We start from the raw sequence: 22,067 nt of genomic DNA on the forward strand, positions 1-22,067 counted from the left end.
CTAATCGGGAGGTCGTGAGTTCAAATCCCGGTCGCTGCTGCCTGGTGGGTTAAGAGTGGAGATTTTTACAATCTCCCAGGTCAACTTATGTGCAGACCTGGTAGCGACTTAACCCCCTGCGTGTGTAGTGTACGCGCAAGCACAAGACCAAGTGTGCACGGAAAAGATCCTGTAATCCATGTCAGAGTTTGGTGGGTTATAGAAACACGAAAATACCCAGCATGCCTCCCCCGAAATCGGCGTATGCTGCCTGAATGGCGGGGTAAAAACGGTCATACACGTAAAAATCCACTTGTGCTAAAAACATGAGTGAACGTGGGAGTCTAAGCCCATGAACAAAAAAGAAGAAGAACCAAAGAACTCCTCTCATGACATGCCACCTGCAATGCAAAGCAGAGACACTTTTAGCTGGTCCCAAGGATGTCCTTTCATCACCGGTACCACTGTTCTTCTTGCTTAACCAGTGCATTTCATGTGTGGCAACCTAACCTGTATAAACCTGTCCATAGTGAAGCCATTTTGATTGCCTTTATCACATCTTGGAAATTCTTTTTTTTAATTACACATATTACTGTATTTCTTTTGTTATATTCACAAGCACAATCAACCCATCTTGTCCTAAAAATGAACTTCCAGGTTTTCTTACCTGATGCCTGACCTTTCTCTGGTTGTCCTTCCTCTCCAGCTCTGCAATAAAAGACAATGTACCTTTCAGGATTTTTGTTTCTTCATCATCATTACATTTTGGACAGCTGTCTTTGTTTTGTTTTGTATTGAAAGAAAAGATTTGATTATATGTGCTTCTGTCAAACCAGGTTCAAACAAAGCGTTCAGGCACAGACTAAAGATTGTTTGCATCAGGGAGCATATGCACACCCTCACACACACATGCATGCATAAATGCACGCTCACCCAAACACACACAAACATGCATACAAACATGCATGCCTGCACATACACACAAGTGCACACGCACACATATCATTCTTCTCTGAGACTCCTTAATGGCTTACGTTGAAAACAATTAGCCTTGACGTTCAACAGACCATTTAACCAACACACAGACGATGGTACTTACTCTTTTTCTCCCTTCTCTCCTTCATGCTCTTCATCTTCATTCTCGGCTCCGATGGGGCTGAGGGTCATAGGATTGAACAGGTTGTAGGGCTCACCAAGGATCCCTATCCTGTAATCATAACACACTGTTGACGTATCTGTCTGTCTTTCTATCTCTCTGCATGTCTCGGTCGGTTTGTCTGCATGTTGGTTGGAATACGCAGTTGTGGAAACCCCATGACTTATTTCAAATCACTGAAAACTTTGCTGTCATTTCAGAAGAGCTGACAAACTTTTTCACAGTGGGAAGAAAGGCGAAGCCAAGGAGTGCCTAAAACCTACCAAAAAAAAAGGAAACTTTATGTGTTTACTTATTTACCTGACATGGTTGCTGGTTGTATGAGACAGCTAACTGACTGGTCAGATGGTTTGTAGTTGAGTGTTTCAAGTATGGTTCATGAAGCACTTTTACCACAAATTTTTTTTTCTGATTTCCTGTCCCCATCCTGAAAGTTATGGGGTGGGGTGGGGTCAGGGGTGGGGGAACCTCACTTACTTAAATTTCTTGACATTGATGACAAGATCCTGAAAACGTTCTTCCACTACAAGATCATCCTCTTCGTGTAAGTCTCTGAAATCAAAAATGAAACAAACAGGTACTGCATGAAACAAAATATTGAGATGATGCCAGCTTCATACAAACAAAAACACAACAAAGCTAAGCAGTAAAAAAAAAAGAGAGACTATTCCTTGTGAGTAGCAAACTTGCAAAAACAAACATCAAGAAAAAACAGACACCAAAAGCATGATTCCAAACTTATATTATTATTATTATTATTATGAACATTTGTGCGCCTAATCTAAATATAGCCCTAGGCGCTTACAAAATATACAATACATAGTGAACATTATACGAAACACAAATCGACAAGGACCAAGACACTCGGACTCATACACTCGCAGACAGACGCACAGCGAGAACGCGACGCACTCACTCATACCAACTACAGGCACATGCATTCTGAAGACGGAAAAACAGTCATAAATAAATTATTGGATACATAAAGTTAGTTGAGAGAAGAAGAATAGAGCTGGAAAGGGAAGAAGGAGAGAGAAGGAGACAGATTAAGGACCGGCAGGAGAGGGGGATGGGTGGTCATTAACAGACTAGTGAGGGAAGAGGTGTGTTTTGAGTGAGGTTTTAAATGATTGCATAGATGTGGAGTGCCTGAGTGAGTGCGGGAGTTGGTTCCAGATGGATGGGGCCTGGTAAGAGAAGGTGCGCTGGCCATATGTTTTGGTGCGTGCTGGTGGTATCCTAAAAAGGCGGGTGTCTGCGGAGGATCTTAGGGAGCGAGAGGGGGAGTAGACATCAACTAAGCATAACTAAGCTTTTCTATCAAAAGTATGCCAACACAGCTGGGGAAACAACATTTTGACAGAAATTCAAATTACATCAAAATGCAGTCTAACCTGCCCTCACTCTCAATAACGACCACCTGCCCCAAAGAATCATGACGAGTTATTTCTCTGTTTAATGGACCATTCAACAGCAACCATCTGTCTATAATGACCAATGTTAGTCAGTCCCATGGCCGGTCTTATGGACAGATTCGGCCGTAGTTTGTACACTGCATTACATAAAAATTTTCTAATTAAAAGTAACTCAATGCAAAACTTCCCAAACCTTTCTGAACAAGCTTTTGAAAGTCACTTCTAGGCCTCCAGTTTTGAACTACAGACTTACGAATTTGACAGAGTACGCCCTTTCTGGAAGAGCCAGTGAGCCTCTTCTTTCGGTGACGGCAGAATTGAAACAATGGCAGGCGAACGTTGTCTGGTGGAAGAACAGACAAAAACTTTTCAAGAAACATTAAAACACACACACACACACACACACACACACACACACAGATACAGAACTTCATCAAATCGCTAAAAGCAAATGCTCACAGAAGTAACATATTGTAACGGGATGGGCGCGCGAGCTGTGTTGGCTCTGGTTGTTGATTGTTGTGTGTGTGAATGTTAATGAAGAATAAAGCAAACACAAATTGTTCCAGGTTTCAATGTTCAGATTTATTCATCTGAACAAATTCGTATCGAACTTCAATATATCAGTGCATCGTTCATTCACATATAAAAATAGGCATGACATATGATGACCTTGTTCTGGACTATCTTCTTTACTGTAGACTGCGATTTCTCCCGTAAATTGGTTCTGATTTCTCTTTTCCCCCTTTCTTCTTGTAGGCTGCTATCTCTTCGTGTAGCTTAGAACCTAGTGTTCTCTAACTCAATATTATATCCTTGCTAGTCCAGTCTCGAAGAAGCTGCCCCGATTTCTCCTGTCGGATAGCCCCACTTTCTTCTTGTAGACTGCTATCCCTTCCTAGTCCAGTCTCGAAGAAGCCGCCCCGATTTCTCCTGTCGGATAGCCCCACTTTCTTCTTGTAGACTGCTATCCCTTCCTAGTCCAGTCTCGAAGAAGCTGCCCCGATTTCTCCTGTCGGATAGCCCCACTTTCTTCTTGTAGACTGCTATCCCTTCCTAGTCCAGTCTCGAAGAAGCCGCCCCGATTTCTCCTGTCAGATAGCCCCACTTTCTTCTTGTAGACTGCTATCCCTTCCTAGTCCAGTCTCGAAGAAGAATACTAGAACCCCCTCGCTCAGCCAAAAGAATCAAATTGCTGGAACAATTGCTAGGAACTTCATCAACCAGGAACCTGCATAAGCCCGGAACAACTAGAACAACCGCTAGGAACTAGCGACTAGAAAACTTCATAAGCTAAGCCAAAAAGAACTGTCCACTAAAACACATCAGCTAAGCTAAGACCCGATTTCTGCTTTCCCTTCTCTATTTATTCCCTTTCTTGTTTGTTTACCTGTTACCGCTAGCTACCGCTAACGTTTCGATCGTCTATAACGATCTCCCCTGACTGTCTACGTTACCCCAATACATGTCCTAACAACATAAACAACATACCTTGTCTCTCCTGCCTTTCTTCTTGTTTCGTACCTTTAGCAACGAACCGACACTCTCGATCGTCTTAGAGTCAAGGCGATCGAGGATGTTTGTTTACGTTTCTCTAGGTAACTTCTAACAATGCTCAAACAACCTATCCTACCGAACTAAATCTCCATTTTACTTTCACTCAATCATTATCCTATCAATAATGAATCAATTCTAAAATGCATAACCATATTTACATGCACATTTCATTACATAATATTCTCTCATCGATGAGATCTCGTATAACACCTTCTCAAGTCAAAGCGACCAAAAAGTGTTTGTTTACGTTTCCCTAGGTAACCTCTAACAACATACAAACAATTTATCTAACTAAACCAAATCTCTGTTTCCTTTCACTCAATCATTATCTTATCAATAATGAATTAATTCTAAAATGCATGCAGTAATATTCACATGCACATTTCATAACATAACATTCTCTCATCGTTCTTCTTCGATGAGATCTCGAACAACACGTCATCTAAAATGGCGTCATCGAAGAGAAGACTATGTTCCATTGTGTTCGTTTCTTAAGAATGCGATCGATACGCACACGATTCCGAATAAAAACTACATAAACTAGTCAGCGAAAGTTTCCTGCTACGAACTGTGCAGTGGTTTTCTGGTGAGTACATCCTAACACAGTTAATATCATAACATTTGTCCACAAGTCTCTCAGTCTTTCACTTGTCTCAATGAAGAACACTTTTAGATCTGTATCACATGTTTCTCAGTGTAAAAGTTAGATCCACTAATGTTCAGGTTAAAGTTTCTGGATAATACTAATAGGGCCATCCATTACATGCACCCCCGCTTTCTAACATTATGCTCCGCATAATCTATATATTTTAAAACATATTCTCCTGTAACTTTAACTACCAGAACTAGAAATAGAAATTGAAATTTGAAATTAAAACTTGAGTGAATCACTCACATTCTTCTGTTTCTGTTAGTGTTACTAAATTTTCTTGTATTTGAGGACGATGGTTGTCTTCCCGTCTTTTCTTTTAATCACGGATGAGACAAATGAATTTGTCGTCTGCACTTGTGCGAGTGCCGTGGCTTCTTCTATGGGCAGATATACCATGACAGGATATAGTTTTGCTGCAGAAGGCAAGTCTGTTTTCTCTTTCTCCTTCCCCTGACCTCCCTCATTGATTGAAACATCACTTATGGTTTCATATACCGGTACTGGTTCCATCTGTAACACATTAATATCGTATTGCGCTAATTAAGTTATTCATAGTCAATGTTTTCATATTTGTCAACCGTCCATACTACAATACATCTTGTATTACCCACTTATCTTCTAAAACTAACCGAGACCGAGTAACATTGTTAGGATCGAAAAAGCGTGCTACAGTACCTTCGTGCTTTACCAATTTCACATCGCCTAACAATAACTCGACTCCTTGAGAACTCCACCTGTCCAGTTTGAATAATTATCTTGGCCTAGTGCCTCACATTATTGTCACACAGGGATATATATGTCTCGAAACCAGCCTCAATTTACCTTGAGTTACGCTCCATCATACTAACTAACACAATCCATACGAAAGACGTATATGAGAATACTGTTTATGAATGACTATCTTTTGCACAATGTCATCGTTATGTTCCAGGAAACAAGGCGAAGTTACGAACAGTTCAGTCTCCACTTCTCCATCCACGTCGGCACATTCTTTCCTTTATAAGGTAACAGTCTGTCAATGTGATACGCCTTTGAATCTTTCTTTGGTCTAGTTTTAATAAGGTATGTCAAATCATCAATCTTGTTGGTGATGATATACGGTCCTTTCCATTTTGACGTCATTTTAGTACACACACCTATCTTCCTGACAGGGTTGAACAACCAGACTAATTGTCCTACACTCAGTTCACGTTTTCTGGTTTTCATGTTGTAGTACTTCTCTTGATGCACTGCACTTTTCTTTAAATGTTTCCGCGCATGTTCATATACTTTTTGAAATGTCTGTTCCAGGTTTGCAGTGTAGACATCTGGGGAAACATCTTCTTCTTCAGCTCCGGGTCGTCCAAACACCAGTGACATCGGTAGTCTCGCCTCACGTCCCAGCATCATTCGATTTGGAGTTATACCTGTACTGCAGTGAACCGACGATCTGTATGCTGAGGCCAGCAGAGGTAAGTAGATATCCCAGCTTTTCTGGTTGTTTTCGCAGTACGCTGTTAACATAGCAGCCAGTGTTCTGTTGAATCGTTCTACAATTCCATTTGCTTGAGGCCGCATGCTTGTAGATCTGGTCTTGTTTATCCCCACTAGATTACACATTTCCTTGAATAACACTGATTCAAAGTTTGTGCCCTGATCAGTGTATAGTGTTAGTGGATACCCAAATCTGCTTGCAAAATGTGTAATGAAGGCTTGTGCTACTGTCTTTGCTTCTTGATTTGGAATTGGTATTGCTTCTGTCCATCGTGTGAATTGATCTGTGATGACCAAAATATGTGTGTTTCCCATCACTGTTTTGGGAAAAGGTCCACATATGTCTAGATTCACTCGTTCCAGAGGTTCACCAACTCCACAATGTCCAAGTGGAACACGTTTTTGATGAGATTTTCTAGCAGCACACTTATCACATTGGACACAGTAGCGTTTGATACAATCATCCATGGCTGGCCAATAATATGACTGTTTTATTCTCTCTCCTGTCTTTTCAGATCCAAGATGACCAGCGGTGGGAACGTCGTGGTGATTCTTCATAACATCTTCTTGCTTTGACTCAGGTACGATCATTTGTAGTCCTGTATCTTTATCATTCTCAAGACGCTTTCTGTAGAGAATACCATCTACCATACATAGTCTGTCCCACTGAGCCCAAAGTGTTTTTGCCTGAGAACGTTTTGTAGAGAGCTCTGCCCATTTTGGTCGCTCCTTTGATTTCATCTTCGCAGATAGAAGTGGTTCAATATCTTGATCTTCAAGTTGAGCTTGGCTAAGTTCTTCTGCATTCCATCCGTCCAAAGATAATGGATGGAATCTGACTTCAAAATCAGGTTTTTCTGTACTTGATGATGAGTCTAGAGTTTTACTACATGACGGTTTCTGTTCATCCTCCACAATCATAGCTATGTTGTGATTTTCTTGCTTGACTTGCTTGCTTGCAGAACTGAGGATATCAGAGAAAGAGAATTGAACTGCTGTAGGTCTTAGTTCATCATTCTTGGTTCTCTGTTGTATCAAAGTACATGCAACAAAGTTTTCTTCTTTCATTGTTTCTTGATCTCTTTGTTGTTGTCTCAAGTATGATGTACAGGGTTTTCTGCTCAAAGCATCTGCATTGGAATGTTTCAACCCAGCACGATGTGGAACATCTTCTTGTGTTTTATCTTCTTTCTCTCTGTTTTCCTGTTTCGTAGTTTCTTCTTTCTTCATGTTGCGTTGACTCGGTTGAGTATCCTCTCTGTTTTCCTGTTTCGTAATTTCTTCTTTCTTCACGTAGCGTTGACTATCTTCCCTGTTTTCTTGTTTCGTAATTTCTTCTTTCTTCATGTTGGGTCTTCGTCGATTTACCGATTCTCGACCCTTTAAAATCGGCGGTTCTCGTTTCCCTCTCTTCTCTGTTGAGAACGTCCGTTGTGGGTTGGTCGAGTTTCAAATTGTTCCTGTTCTTTGCACTTCCTGTACAAATTACAGTCTTTCAAACTGTGGTCAGAGCGTTTACAACATGTGCAAAACTGTGTTCTCTGTCTGCAGTTTCTGGACAAATGTGTAGTCTCATTACATGTCCAGCACCGTCTGTCTCCCTTTTGTTGTTGACGATTTCGATCAGTTGTCTCCGGTGAAGAATTTATCATCGTTGATTCTTCTCCGTTGACCATGAAGATTTTCTTTTTCTGTGGTACCATGATAGCTTCATACATGTCAGCCACCTCTTCAGCTTCACGAATGGTTTGACAGTTTCTCTCCAAACATCGCCATTTTATGTCTGGACTCATATTTTTATACCATTGCTGTAGTGCAAGTTGATGTTGAGTTGATGACCCAACATTTGGATATGCCCTTTGTGCAAGTAGAAGAAGTTCATCAGAAAAGTCTGCCAATCCTTCATTTGGTAGTCTTTTTCTGTTTTCAAACTGTGTGGTCCAGTACACCCCATGTCTGGATGCTGTGCCGAATCTCTGTCGCAGTTGAAATATAAGACTGGCATATTCTCTTTTTTCATGAGGTGCTAGTCCAGCGTAGAATCTTCTGGCTTGTCCTTTCAAACAGGCTCCAAGAGTGAGTGTTCTTTCTCTCAGTGTCCAACCACCTAAATCAGCAATACATTCAAACTGATCTAAGTATGTCTCAAAGTCATCACTCCCATCGAAAAGTTGTGGTTTCATTTGTAGACCTCTTCTACTTGATCCTTTGTATGTCTTGTCTGTTACTGTTAGTTCTTGAACACCTCCAGTAGAATTATGACTATTTCCTCCCATCGGAAATTCTGCTCCCTCAGTTTCTTCATCACGTAGATACTGTTCATAAAATTGTTCAGGATTCATCATTGTTAATACTTTCTTTTCTTCTTTTGCAGAAATCAATCAAGTCCAATCCAAGCAGAATCTCCGTAAAAAGTCACTTTTAAAGAAAAGTCATTCCTCATCTGGTATAAAAGTAAAAAAACATCTCCTTCTTGTAAAATCCTCTTCTTCCACGATATCCGCTACAGCTCTGTATAAAACATGTATCAAAAGTCAATAAAGTTTATAAAAATCACCTCCAGGCTACTATGCTTCTTCTAATTTCTTCGGTTCCTCTTCTTTCTTCTTGTTGTACGTTGTCTAGTTTCTTCAGTTCCTCTTCTTTCTCTCTTGTTGTACGTTGTCTAGTTTCTTCAGTTCCTCTTCTTTCTCTCTTGTTGTACGTTGTCACAATCACATGAAGATTTTAATCCGTGAATAATCACATGAAGATAATAATCCGTGAATCAGCACATGAAGATAATAATCCGTGAATCAGCACATGAAGATAATAATCCGTGAATCAGCACATGAAGATAATAATCCGTGAATCAGCAGGGTTATTTCCATTTTTTTTTTTTTTTTTTTTTTCACACACACACTTTAATCCATGAATCCACTGCAGGGTTATTTCCAAGAAATGTGTCTTTCACAAAAGAATCACAAATCCCACACTTCTGACACCATTGTAACGGGATGGGCGCGCGAGCTGTGTTGGCTCTGGTTGTTGATTGTTGTGTGTGTGAATGTTAATGAAGAATAAAGCAAACACAAATTGTTCCAGGTTTCAATGTTCAGATTTATTCATCTGAACAAATTCGTATCGAACTTCAATATATCAGTGCATCGTTCATTCACATATAAAAATAGGCATGACATATGATGACCTTGTTCTGGACTATCTTCTTTACTGTAGACTGCGATTTCTCCCGTAAATTGGTTCTGATTTCTCTTTTCCCCCTTTCTTCTTGTAGGCTGCTATCTCTTCGTGTAGCTTAGAACCTAGTGTTCTCTAACTCAATATTATATCCTTGCTAGTCCAGTCTCGAAGAAGCTGCCCCGATTTCTCCTGTCGGATAGCCCCACTTTCTTCTTGTAGACTGCTATCCCTTCCTAGTCCAGTCTCGAAGAAGCCGCCCCGATTTCTCCTGTCGGATAGCCCCACTTTCTTCTTGTAGACTGCTATCCCTTCCTAGTCCAGTCTCGAAGAAGCTGCCCCGATTTCTCCTGTCGGATAGCCCCACTTTCTTCTTGTAGACTGCTATCCCTTCCTAGTCCAGTCTCGAAGAAGCTGCCCCGATTTCTCCTGTCAGATAGCCCCACTTTCTTCCTGTAGACTGCTATCCCTTCCTAGTCCAGTCTCGAAGAAGAATACTAGAACCCCCTCGCTCAGCCAAAAGAATCAAATTGCTGGAACAATTGCTAGGAACTTCATCAACCAGGAACCTGCATAAGCCCGGAACAACTAGAACAACCGCTAGGAACTAGCGACTAGAAAACTTCATAAGCTAAGCCCAAAAGAACTGTCCACTAAAACACATCAGCTAAGCTAAGACCCGATTTCTGCTTTCCCTTCTCTATTTATTCCCTTTCTTGTTTGTTTACCTGTTACCGCTAGCTACCGCTAATGTTTCGATCGTCTATAACGATCTCCCTTGACTGTCTACGTTACCCCAATACATGTCCTAACAACATAAACAACATACCTTGTCTCTCCTGCCTTTCTTCTTGTTTCGTACCTTTAGCAACGAACCGACACTCTCGATCGTCTTAGAGTCAAGGCGATCGAGGATGTTTGTTTACGTTTCTCTAGGTAACTTCTAACAATGCTCAAACAACCTATCCTACCGAACTAAATCTCCATTTTACTTTCACTCAATCATTATCCTATCAATAATGAATCAATTCTAAAATGCATAACCATATTTACATGCACATTTCATTACATAATATTCTCTCATCGATGAGATCTCGTATAACACCTTCTCAAGTCAAAGCGACCAAAAAGTGTTTGTTTACGTTTCCCTAGGTAACCTCTAACAACATACAAACAATTTATCTAACTAAACCAAATCTCTGTTTCCTTTCACTCAATCATTATCTTATCAATAATGAATTAATTCTAAAATGCATGCAGTAATATTCACATGCACATTTCATAACATAACATTCTCTCATCGTTCTTCTTCGATGAGATCTCGAACAACACGTCATCTAAAATGGCGTCATCGAAGAGAAGACTATGTTCCATTGTGTTCGTTTCTTAAGAATGCGATCGATACGCACACGATTCCGAATAAAAACTACATAAACTAGTCAGCGAAAGTTTCCTGCTACGAACTGTGCAGTGGTTTTCTGGTGAGTACATCCTAACACAGTTAATATCATAACATTTGTCCACAAGTCTCTCAGTCTTTCACTTGTCTCAATGAAGAACACTTTTAGATCTGTATCACATGTTTCTCAGTGTAAAAGTTAGATCCACTAATGTTCAGGTTAAAGTTTCTGGATAATACTAATAGGGCCATCCATTACAATATATACAACTCCTTTACGTAAAGAAATCTTCGGTCATCACAAAGCTTCAATCAATCTTCTGCTTGAAAACAGTTCATCCTGCAATACAATGATGATGCACATTTGTATAACCTTATAACTGGTAGCAAAATCAACCATGAAAGTAAATCAGCCAAAGAATCAGCTAGCTTACCAGATTTCCATGCACTCAAAAGACTTTCTGTTGCTTCTAATGATTTACTGCACTTATGCTGGCACTTACACTGGCAATTAAGGTACACAAGATGCATGAAAAAAAAGGGAATTTATGCAACACATGATGACACAATGTGTACAGTACTTTTTACCTTGGTCTGCTACAATAGCAGACGACTTATTCTGTGTTAACCCGGATGTATTCGGGGGTGGGTATTGCAAAGGATGTTGGGTAGTGCTAAAAATAGCCCTCAATCATCCTGCATAAATCATATGGCAAAACCGAGGGCATCAAGCAAGACTTCCTTGACTTCACTCCTGAATTCATGGCCGCCCCAGATGACGTCCATGGACTGTGGTCTCTTCTCAAGTCCAAGACTCATGAGATCATGGAGAACCGAGTACCAAGCAAGATGTCTGCCAGCCGCTACTCCCACCCATGGATGAACACTGACATCAGAAGAGCCATACGAAGAAAACAACGAGCCCACAAGAAAGCAAGAAAGACGGGGAAAAAGCGTGACCGCGACAGGTACAGGCGACTACAGCAAGAGGTCAAGTTCCACATCAGAGGCGCCCACAAGCAGTACATGGAAGACATCGTCAGTGAAGACTTCACTACAAACAGCAAGAAGTTCTGGGCCTACGTGAAAAGCAAGGGGCAAGACTCTGCTGGAGTTTCACCACTGAAGAACGCAGATGGCTTCCTGCAGAGCGACAGCGCCAAGAAGGCGGAGATCCTGAACGAACAGTTCCAGAGGGCGTTCACCACCGAGGACACATCTCGCATCCCCAGTATGGGCGACAGCCCCTTCCCGGCGATGGATGATATCCACATTAACGAAGGTGGTGTCCGCAAGCTCCTGAGGAACCTGAAGACGGACAAGGCAACTGGACCAGACTCCATTCCAGCCTTCATCTTGAAGATGGCTGCTGACCAACTGGCGCCCATCCTTGTCCGACTGTTCCAGCTCTCGTTGGATACTGGGGAGGTCCCGCTTGACTGGCGCCAGGCCTGGGTGGTGCCTATCTTCAAGAAAGGGGAACGACACCTTGCAGCCAACTACCGCCCTGTCTCGCTCATCTCCATCACCTGCAAGATACTCGAGCACGTGGTGCACAGCTCCATCATGAAGCACTTTGACCACCATGCCATCCTTACCAACTGTCAACATGGCTTTCGGCGTAAACGCTCATGCGAAACCCAGCTCATCGTCACAGTTCATGAAATTGCCCGGCAGCTAGCAGAGGGAGCCCAGGTCGACGCCATCCTGTTGGACTTCTCCAAAGCCTTCGACAAGGTGCCCCACGCCCGCCTGCTCACGAAACTGGCTTACTACGGAGTGAGAAACGACACCCTCAAGTGGATCTCTGCCTTCCTCAGTCAGCGTCAACAGCAGGTGGCCTTGGAGGGCGTCCTATCGTCTCCAGTCGGAGTGCAGTCCGGAGTTCCGCAGGGGACCGTCCTGGGTCCTCTCCTGTTTTTAGCCTTCATCAACGACCTCCCTGAATCCGTTCAGTTCAGCAGCGTCAAACTCTTTGCAGACGACTCCCTACTCTTCAAACGTATATCCTCTCCAGCGGACAGTCTGCAGCTCCAACAGGACCTATCCAGCCTCGAACAGTGGGAATCAACATGGCAGATGGAGTTCAACCCCAGCAAGTGCACCGTCATCCGCATTGCCCCGAACAAGAAGAAGCCCATCCTACCAACTTCCTACAGCCTCCATGGACAGACTCTGGAAACAACACCATCCAGCAAGTACCTAGGGGTCTTAATCTCCGATGACCTGTCCTGGAGCAGCCACGTGCAAGCGACTGTCAACAAGGGCAACAGAACTGTGGGCTTCTTGCGGCGGAACTTCCGGGAGTGCACCACCACCGTCAGAGCTGCTACGTACAAGGCCATGGTCAGACCGGTCCTTGACTACGCCTCGCCAGTCTGGGACCCGATCTCTCAGAAAGACGTCACGGAGCTTGAAAAAGTCCAACGCAGAGCAGCCCGTTACGTCCACAACAACTACAGCGATCGGACCCCAGGCTGTGTGACCAGCATGCTGAAGACCCTCCAATGGGAACCACTCGCCGACAGAAGACTCACCAACCGCCTCACTATGCTCTACAAGATCAACAACGGCATAGTCGACATCAACAAGGCCGAGTTCTACACCTCTGGCGACAGCCGCACCAGAGGAGCCCAGAGACTGTTCCAGGAGAGGGCATCCCATCCTGTTCTCTTCAACTCCTTCTTCCCCCGAACACTGCGTCAGTGGAACAAGCTCGACCCTAAGACCACAGTTGCTCCTTCACTGGAGTCCTTCCAAACTGGTCTGGGTCGTACCCACGGACTTGCCTCGCTGACACAGTAACCCTGCAGCTCTTCGTGTAAATAGTTTTATACTTTTAACCATCTTCTCGGAGTTATTGGGTCACCCACCACCAGTAACCAATCACCCAGTACTCCGCCGCTGGACTACAGACGTTCTGATGAACCCAGTCCACATCAAGAAAGAAGAAGAAGAAGAAGAAGTAGACAAAGAAAAAAAAAGAACTGGAAAACATAAACACAACTTACTGAATGATAGACTTTATTGGCGGTCTTTTCCTGGAAAAAAAAAGAAAATGAATTTCAACATGTAACATTGTGGTAATTGTACAGTAACAACAATAAAGCTGATCTTTGTGTCCAAATTTGCAAGATATACTTTTAATGTCACTGCATGTATTGTAGAAACAGCACACTGCCACAAAAGTACAACTTTATCTGCAAATAGTGCCCAGCTGGCATGTCATTACAGTGTAGCGAGAAGATGCCTTTGCAGTGGAATTTAATGGGAGGGTGGGAGGGGAAGGGGGGTTGGGGGTATTTGGTTTATCTAATAGACAAAGAAACAACACAAGGTGTCCTTTCTTGGGAAGTGTCCTCTCATTAGAGGGGCCTGACTTTACAGGTACTGCTGTATAAACTTCCCAAAAGATTAGTCAGCTGCTACACACAATTGTGAAGCTAGAGGTTTTGACTTGGCCAAAGTGACTGTTTATTTCTTTCTGGCAAATATATATTCATCATCAATCCATCAAAAGGCTGTGGGAAAAACTATTTTAACATTTCATTTCTCCGTTTCCATTACAGACTAAACTACCCTGATACATAAAACAAAACAAGTGTGATTACATCTGCATAAATAACTGGAATTCAGACAGTAAATTAAACTGATTAACCATATGTTTATTGTGAAATGTGTGGAGAAAAGTGCAGTGCACATACATTTTTTGTTGTATCTCTATTTTCCCCATAGCCATAGGAGCCTTGTAAGTGTACAATAGGAGATACAGTACGAATAGCCCGTGCGTTGAGCAGAGAAAAAAGGTCTGAGAATCCGACTGACCACAGCGGGGCCTTTGTTCTAGTCTCCCCTCCCCTCCCGCAACTGGACTTTACCCCCCACGTAGAGATAGGAAATGATTCGAGTTGAAGATTTTAGGATCTTCTTTGCCCTACCTTTTCTTGTAATGTTTTAATCACATCGTTTTTGGATACAACACATAACGTCCCTTTTTGTTTTAGGACCATCTTTGTTAAGTTTTACAGTCAGTTTTTATGAAAGTTTAGTTAAGAGGGGCGTGTTCCGTTTACCCTCTCTTTCGTTTTCCACCCCCTTCTTTAGTTTGGTCTGCTATACTCTCTCTCTCTGTCTCTCTGTCTCTGTCTCTGTCTCTGTCTCTGTCTCTGTCTCTGTCTCTCTCTCTCTCTCTCTCTCTGTGACATAATTGCTCAGTCTTTGAGAGACAGTTTGTAATAGGAAGTTTTGCAGTTCGTCTGCGTTTTTGTCTACCTACAAGTGTTTGGTATCTACGGATACGTTGTGAGGTTTGTCGTTGAATGACATATGTGTGTACATCATTTTTCATGTGGGTTTTCTTAATAGAAGAGCTTTTGTGTATATTTGAGGAGTTTAACTTCAGTTTGTAAGGAGGCTGGCAGCAGGCTCGGAGCCCTCCACCTCCCCTCCCTTTTGCTCCCGCGCTGCCAGAGCGAGATTCTCGTTGGTCCCGCTAGGGTGACGTGCGTGGGAGGAAGCCCCGTTAGCTATAAAAGCCAGAGTCCTCATGAGGTCGGGAGACGTGTGAGAGAGTAGGGTGCCTAATAAGTGCCTGAAGCATGCGTCTCCCCTGTTTTAGAGTCAGGGTCATCAAAACTACCACTTGGGGGGAGGTACAGTGAGCTGGGTTAAAGGTGCGGGAATCTTTCCTTATGCTTGGTGGTCTTTCCCCGGAGTTGCGTGTGGTTTTGCTGGTATGTGAGCCTTAGTGCCTAACCAAATAAACCACGTCCTCGATACGCAGCTCCAGATCCACTTGCAATAGAACAGTGCGCGCTGTTCACTCGGTTTCCACAAGGCTAATTAGAGTAGTGCGCGCTACTCTAAGGTTACCAACAAGCAGTGATCGAGCGGCGTCGCTCAATTTTGTCCAGGCCCCGAACCCCGGCCCAAATTTTTCTGCAGATTAGGACTTAGGTTTTGTTTTGGAGAGTAAGTTATGCCCGATTTTTCAGCAGTTTAAAGACTCAGAATTTATTTGTTAGTTGAGAAGAAAAGACTGTATTAAAGCCAACCTAGATTCTTCATAGATATATTTTCTATGGAAGAACCCATGTGTGTTTTATGATTGTTGTTTTGGTCTGAATACAATTTGAAATCCTATCATACTCTTGTTGATTTTGCATTTTGTTCGTCTGTTCGTCTGGTGCGTGTGGTTTGAATGCCGTCCTGACAAATGTCTTTTAAAACCGCATGCACGGTAACATCTTAGACACAGACAGTTAGTGTTTCCGTGAAGCTACCACCGCTCGGCTTTACAAATGAAAGTAAGCAGGTGCAAGGTAATAAACTCACGGATGCAGTCTTCTGTACTCAGCAGGAGAGATCTTTTGTGCTGGTTCAGGTTCTTTCTTCTCCTCTGGTTTCTTGTCTTTCTGATCAGTATCCTTGGGTTCTAATGTACACAAAAACATGCACAGTACAAAATAGTCTTGAATAGGAAAGCAAGTATGACAATTGTTGATTTTATTCCTGTTTTCTTTCAACCTTAAATATGCTGAGTAGTTAAGTTAAAAATTAATATTAAAAGTCCTACGGTTTTGAGCCATTAAGGACTTGAGTGTTTGTCCGCTTTCAAAAAGAGGAAAGAAAGAAACAAAAAATAAGGAGAGGAGGGCAGGGGGTGGGGTTGAGTTGATAATGCTCTGTGGAATTTGTTAAAATGAAAAGTAGTTAAGATGTTTCTTGGTAAGAATTATAAGTCTGTATTCTATATCTTGAATAACGGGTTTGTAAAATGATTTTTTTTTTTAATTCAAATCGAGTTAAAAAGTGGAACCTTTCAGGATCACCAATAAAACCAAATAGATGAGCAAGTAAGAGGAACACGAACAATAAATCTCAAAACTTTTTACAAATAAAAGGATTAAAATGTAAGCCACGAAGGCCGTGGTAATAAAAACAATATGTACAGTTTGGCGACTAGTGGGCCTTGGGTGAGGATATGTTGTCTAGAGGGTAGTCGCTGGAATCAGGAGGGATGGCGGGAGCCACTCGACCTCAAACTGAAACACGCTGATGTGATAATCTGGGCTTAGTTATACCCACAGCCCCATGTCCGAGTCCCTGACCAGTCGGCACAGCAGCAAGCTGTGTGACCAGCCTAGAGAACTGCTACTGCGCAAATAATCCTGGGGACTCAGACCATGGAGCTGCATATGGTCATATAAGGTTTTAAAGGTAATTCTATTTGTAGCGCATGGAGCGAAAATGTGTTGAAATGAATAGGGTTCTCCACAATGGCAGGACTTGTTAAAGATATGGAAGCGGCAGCCGCCGGCACGGAGGCGTCTGAAGATAGTGAGGAGGTTTGTTGGGAGATCGGGGTGTAGATCGTTCATATCAATGGGTTGATAGGACAGAGATGTTACGTACTGACTTCGAATGAGTTTACGGATTTTACTGTAGAACTCGGTTACTGAGTAGCCGATGTTAGTGTTAGCTGGGCTAGATTCTGCCGCTTCTTTGGCAGCGACATCCGCCAGTTCATTTCCCCGGACCCCTACGTGAGAGGGGACCCAGAGAAATGATACGGATGTGCCGGATGAGATTAACTGGTGACATATAAAGAGGATTTCTCTTTGTAGCTCTGCCCGATTTGATGTGTTTCGATGCAGAGCTTGTAATGAAGAGCGCGAGTCAGAGCAGAAAACTACCGCACGCGGTGTGACTGGGAGGTCATTTATAAAAGTGCATGCCATGAGCAAGGCAAATAGCTCGGCTGAGAATATGGAGATGTCTTTATTAAGAGTATATTTCCTTGAGATTTTGAGATCTGGGATCACAAAGGCGCAGCCAACGCTGCCGTCTGCAAATTTGGATCCGTCAGTAAAGACTTTTAAATGCTCCGAGAATTTGTAGTTTAGGGTTTCTTTTGTAACAGTAGCCAGGTAGACGGGGTTATCTTTTTTGGTAGTATTATCTTCACTGTCGTATATGATAAGGCTGAGTAGTTCAGATCACTGTCAAACTTCACATCAGTGACACTGATGAGTTCTTTGTCCTTTAACTTTCTTCGTAGTTCGAATGAGTGTACTAATTTACATGAGCGTATGGTCACTCTAAAATCGAAAATTTTAAAAGTACATTTTCATTTGATTAATATACTTACCCAAATCACATATAGCATTGACACAGTCTGAGATGCTAAGGTCTAAAAACGCTTACCCGTCTAACATTTTTAAAGGGAAGCAACCCCATCACCAAAAGAGCTAAAAATAGCCATGGTAATGAGCACATACTCTGTGAGTTACCTCCCATTGGTGTGTACTACGTCACTACCTCTATCACCACGTGGCTACAATCATACGGCTTTAAAGAAACTAAAAAAACATACGCGGGGCAGGTGGGAGGGCATACACTATGTGATTCGGGTAAGTATATTAATCAAATGAAAATTTACTTTTAAAATTTTCGATTAAATTACATATTCTTACTCCGAATCACATATAGCAGATAGCTTCAACAAGGCGGTGGGAAAGAAAAAATTTCAAACTCACTCTCAAATCCTTGCCAGAAACTGGCCAGCTGCAATCAATGCAGGAAGTCCACGAGAGCCATCCTGACGGACAGCCGAGACGTCCCGAAGATAATAGTTTATAAAAACATCTTTAGAGCGCCAAAATGCTGTGGACAGCACCTCATCTAGCCTCTTAGAGCGCAAGACGGCTAAAGATGATGCCCAAGCCCTTGTCTCATGGGCTCGGGCCGAGTCCAGGGGAAAGGCAGGCTGCGCCCCCCCTCCCCCCTTTGTTCAAGTGGCTCCACCCATAAGCTTGTCTGATGAGGGAAGACACCCACCGGGCCAACGTTACCTTAGAGATGTCTTTTTCTCTTGCTGTGTTGAGCGAGATGAATAAGAGCTTCTGTGAGCTAGACCTGACCGGCTGAGTCCGAGCAAGGTAAAAACCAAGGGCACGAACTGGGCAATTAACCAAGTCTGGATCCGCAGGGGCCAAAACGTTGGTAAGGGGCTTGACAAGAATCAGAGGAGAGGCTTTTTCCGGAGCTTGATTCTTTGCCAGAAACTCCGGGCAAAATCGCAAAGAGACTGAGCCGTCTGACTCATACGAGATATCCTCTGGAATTCCAGAGAGGGCGTGAATTTCACTACCTCTACGGGCTGTTGCTAACAGTAACAGAAAAAGAGTTTTCCGTGTCAGATTGGAAAGGCTAGCGTCGCTCAAAGGTTCGAATTCGGCTGAACGCAAGAATTCCAACACGAGGAAAAGATCCCACTTAGGAGTGGGAGAGCGAGATCTAGCCTCCTTAAGGGCCGCGCCCTTAATGACTGCCGTAATGACTCCGCTGACGCTAATGGAACGTCCAATCTGCTTGAGAGTAGCTGAGATAGCTGATCTCCGTACCCTCAGAGAGGATGCGGAAGCCCCCTGGGAGGACAAAAAGGAAAGATGGTTGGCAACTTGCATGGAGCGAGGAGCAACCGAGTTCAATCCACGAGCAGAACACCAGGCGGCCCAGGCCCTCCAGTGTGAAGCATAAACAGACGAAGTAGACGCTCTGTGTGAGCGACCGACTAAGTCCATCGTCAATTCTGACGCTCCAGCACGCATCAGTTTTTGTTTGTTTGCTTAACGCCCAGCCGACCACGAAGGGCCATATCAGGGCGGTGCTGCTTTGACATATAACGTGCGCCACACACAAGACAGAAGTCGCAGCACAGGCTTCATGTCTTACCCAGTCACATTATTCTGACACCGGACCAACCAGTCCTAGCACTAACCCCATAATACCAGACGCCAGGCGGAGCAGCCACTAGATTGCCAATTTTAAAGTCTTAGGTATGACCCGGCCGGGATTCGAACCCACGACCTCCCGATCTAGGGGCGGACGCCTTACCACTAGGCCAACCGTGCCGGTGCACGCATCAGTGAGTCCCGAACAACCTCCACACGTGAAGCTTGAGCAACTGGGGCTCTTCGTGTGGAACGCCTGTTCGGGGCTGCACCAGCTCCCCTCTCACTAGTGAGAGAGGAATGGGAGGACCGTGAGTGAGCCTGAGCAGGTCCGGGAACCAGGCCTGCGATGGCCAAAGGGGGGCAACCAACAGAAGGGTCGGCCCATCCAACTCCGCCTTTCTGATTACTCTGCCGAGTAACGGAAACGGCGGGAAGGCGTACGCCTCCAGACCCGTCCAGGGAAAATCGAAAGCGTTTGTCTGCCATGCCTGAGGATCCGGGAACGGCGAGACAAAGACCGAAAGCCTCTTTGAGAACTTTGTGGCAAAAAGGTCTACCAGAGGCTTTTGGACCTGGGCCCAAAGGCGAAGCAGTGCCCCGTGAGTGATCGTCCACTCCGACTGAAGCACCCTGTCTGAGCGGCTGAGCGCGTCCGCCAGAGTGTTCAGGCTCCCTGGAAGGTACCAGGCTGAGATCGTGATATGGTGTTGCGAACACCACTTCAGGATCTCGCAGGCCCTGTTCGAGAGAGACGGGGGCCGCAAACCTACCTGCTTGTTGAGATAAGCTGCCACTGTCGTGTTGTCTGTAAACAGACGAACATGCTTGGCATGAAGGGAGGGAAGAAACTCGACCAGAGCTAGAGCCACAGCTTCTAGCTCCAGCAAGTTGATGTGCCACAGGCTCTGTTTCGCCGACCACAGACCTGACGTTGTACGCATCCGTGAAGAGGTCCGTGTCCGGGGGAGGCAAGGCAATCGGCACTCCTCTGCAGACTCATTCCATGTCTAACCACTGAAGGGTCGTGGACTGAAACCATCCCTGAAGAGGGACAAGGGCATTCCAGTCCACCCGAGGAGAGTCCACATACGGTTTCAGTGCCAACTGAAAAGGCCGTTTGTGGACCCTGCCCAGAGGAACCAAGAGAGCCATGGACTCCATCTGCCCCAAGATGGAGGCGAGTGTCCGGAGGGAAGCCCTCAGGAGAGGCAAAGTGGAGCGAATGAGAGCTTGGAGCTTGTCCACCCTCCTCTGGGAGGATTGGACAGTCCAAGAGACCGTGTCGAAAGACATACCTAGATAGGTGAATGTCTGGGACGGAATCAACTCCGACTTTGATCGGTTGATTGAGAAACCCAACAAGTTGGCTTCTCGAAGAACCGACTGGGTATGCTGCGAGCAGCCTGTCTGGGATTGGTTCAGAATGAGCCAATCGTCCAGATACACCCGCAGTCGAATACCCTGCGACCTCGCCAGTGCGCAGAACTGTCTCACCACCATGGTAAAAATCCACGGAGCGAGAGACAGCCCGAAGGGGAGTGCGCGAAACTGGTAGATCTGATCGCCCCACCGGAAACGAAGCCATTTCCGGTCGGCCGGTTGCATAAGAATGTGGAAATATGCATCCGTCAGATCGATCGAGGTCGCCCAGTCTCCTGGACGGAGAGAGTCTCTGACCGAGGCTGGCGTCTCCATTTTGAATTTTATCTCTCTCAAGAAAGTGTTGAGATGGGATAAATCCAAAACAGGATGCCATGCTCCTGAAGCCTTGGGAACGGCGAAAAGACGCCCGTAAAACCCCAGGGAGCTGTGATCTAGGACCCTCTCCACCGCGCCCTTCTGTACCAGGGAGGCAATTTCCGCCTGAAGAACGGACCTTGCTTCCTGTGAGAAGGGGGGCTTGAAGACCGGCGGACGCCGGGAAAGAGGTGTCTTTTCCTCCTGCCAGAGCAGTCGGAAGCCCGACCTCACCACTCCCACAATCCATTGGCGGTCCACAGAGACCATCCAATGTGAAAGTGCCCGGGAGGGGCCTCCCGCCATCACCAAGGTGGAGGGCGGAAGGGGGGTGAGATCGGGAGCACTTCATTGGGGGTGGGGCTTGCTGCTAGAGCCGCCCCGCCCCCTTCCCGAAGCAGTTCTTTTCTTCGAACCACGAGAAACCTGCTGAGCTGGCCATTTGGATGCAGGTTTGGGATGAGCAGAGGACTGAGCCTGCTTTTGCTGAGTAGGCTTGGTCTGTTTGATCCCCTGCAGAGTAAAGTCAGAGAACTGTTGGTCCTTATTTGACTGGATCTCCTTGTGTCGAGCGTCAAGCGCTATATGACCAAAGAGAGACCCCTCTGCGACCGGAGACACTCTCAACGTGTCTCTGGTAACCTGATCCGTAAACTGCGAGTGCGAGAGGAACAAATCCCTCCTGCACATGACTGCGTGAGCGTAATGCAGGGAGGATAGTCGCATCTGCTCTTCATTCACCCTAGCAAGGGCTGCAAGAAGAGTAGAGACATCATCTGCATCC

General features: G+C 44.5%; 1 protein-coding gene and 1 long non-coding RNA gene across 6 annotated transcripts in view; one reads left to right on the forward strand and one right to left on the reverse strand.

Moving 5' to 3' along the window:
• The window catches only part of LOC138953415 (protein phosphatase 1 regulatory subunit 36-like), a 38,571-nt gene that overhangs the window by 2,087 nt on the left and 14,417 nt on the right, over nt 1-22,067 (reverse strand). For all 4 annotated transcript variants that reach the window (XM_070325220.1, XM_070325217.1, XM_070325219.1 and 1 more), the window contains 6 exons: nt 16,143-16,242; nt 13,820-13,849; nt 2,804-2,893; nt 1,613-1,687; nt 1,079-1,186; nt 647-687 (listed from right to left, as the gene is read on the reverse strand). In XM_070325220.1, the coding sequence (XP_070181321.1) occupies nt 647-687; nt 1,079-1,186; nt 1,613-1,687; nt 2,804-2,893; nt 13,820-13,849; nt 16,143-16,242 (444 nt within the window). The remainder of the gene's footprint in view (nt 1-646; nt 688-1,078; nt 1,187-1,612; nt 1,688-2,803; nt 2,894-13,819; nt 13,850-16,142; nt 16,243-22,067) is intronic.
• LOC138953413 (uncharacterized) lies at nt 4,069-8,789 on the forward strand. 2 transcript variants are annotated; one of them, XR_011451524.1, is made up of 5 exons: nt 4,069-4,693; nt 5,691-5,763; nt 6,050-6,210; nt 6,748-6,813; nt 8,607-8,789. It is a non-coding gene; the product is annotated as an uncharacterized lncRNA (long non-coding RNA). The 2 variants fall into 2 exon arrangements; XR_011451523.1 differs by lacking the exon at nt 4,069-4,693 and having other exon boundaries at nt 5,169-5,763.

This window comes from Littorina saxatilis, linkage group LG17, assembly GCF_037325665.1.
Source record: "Littorina saxatilis isolate snail1 linkage group LG17, US_GU_Lsax_2.0, whole genome shotgun sequence".
Lineage (NCBI taxonomy): Eukaryota > Metazoa > Mollusca > Gastropoda > Littorinimorpha > Littorinidae > Littorina > Littorina saxatilis.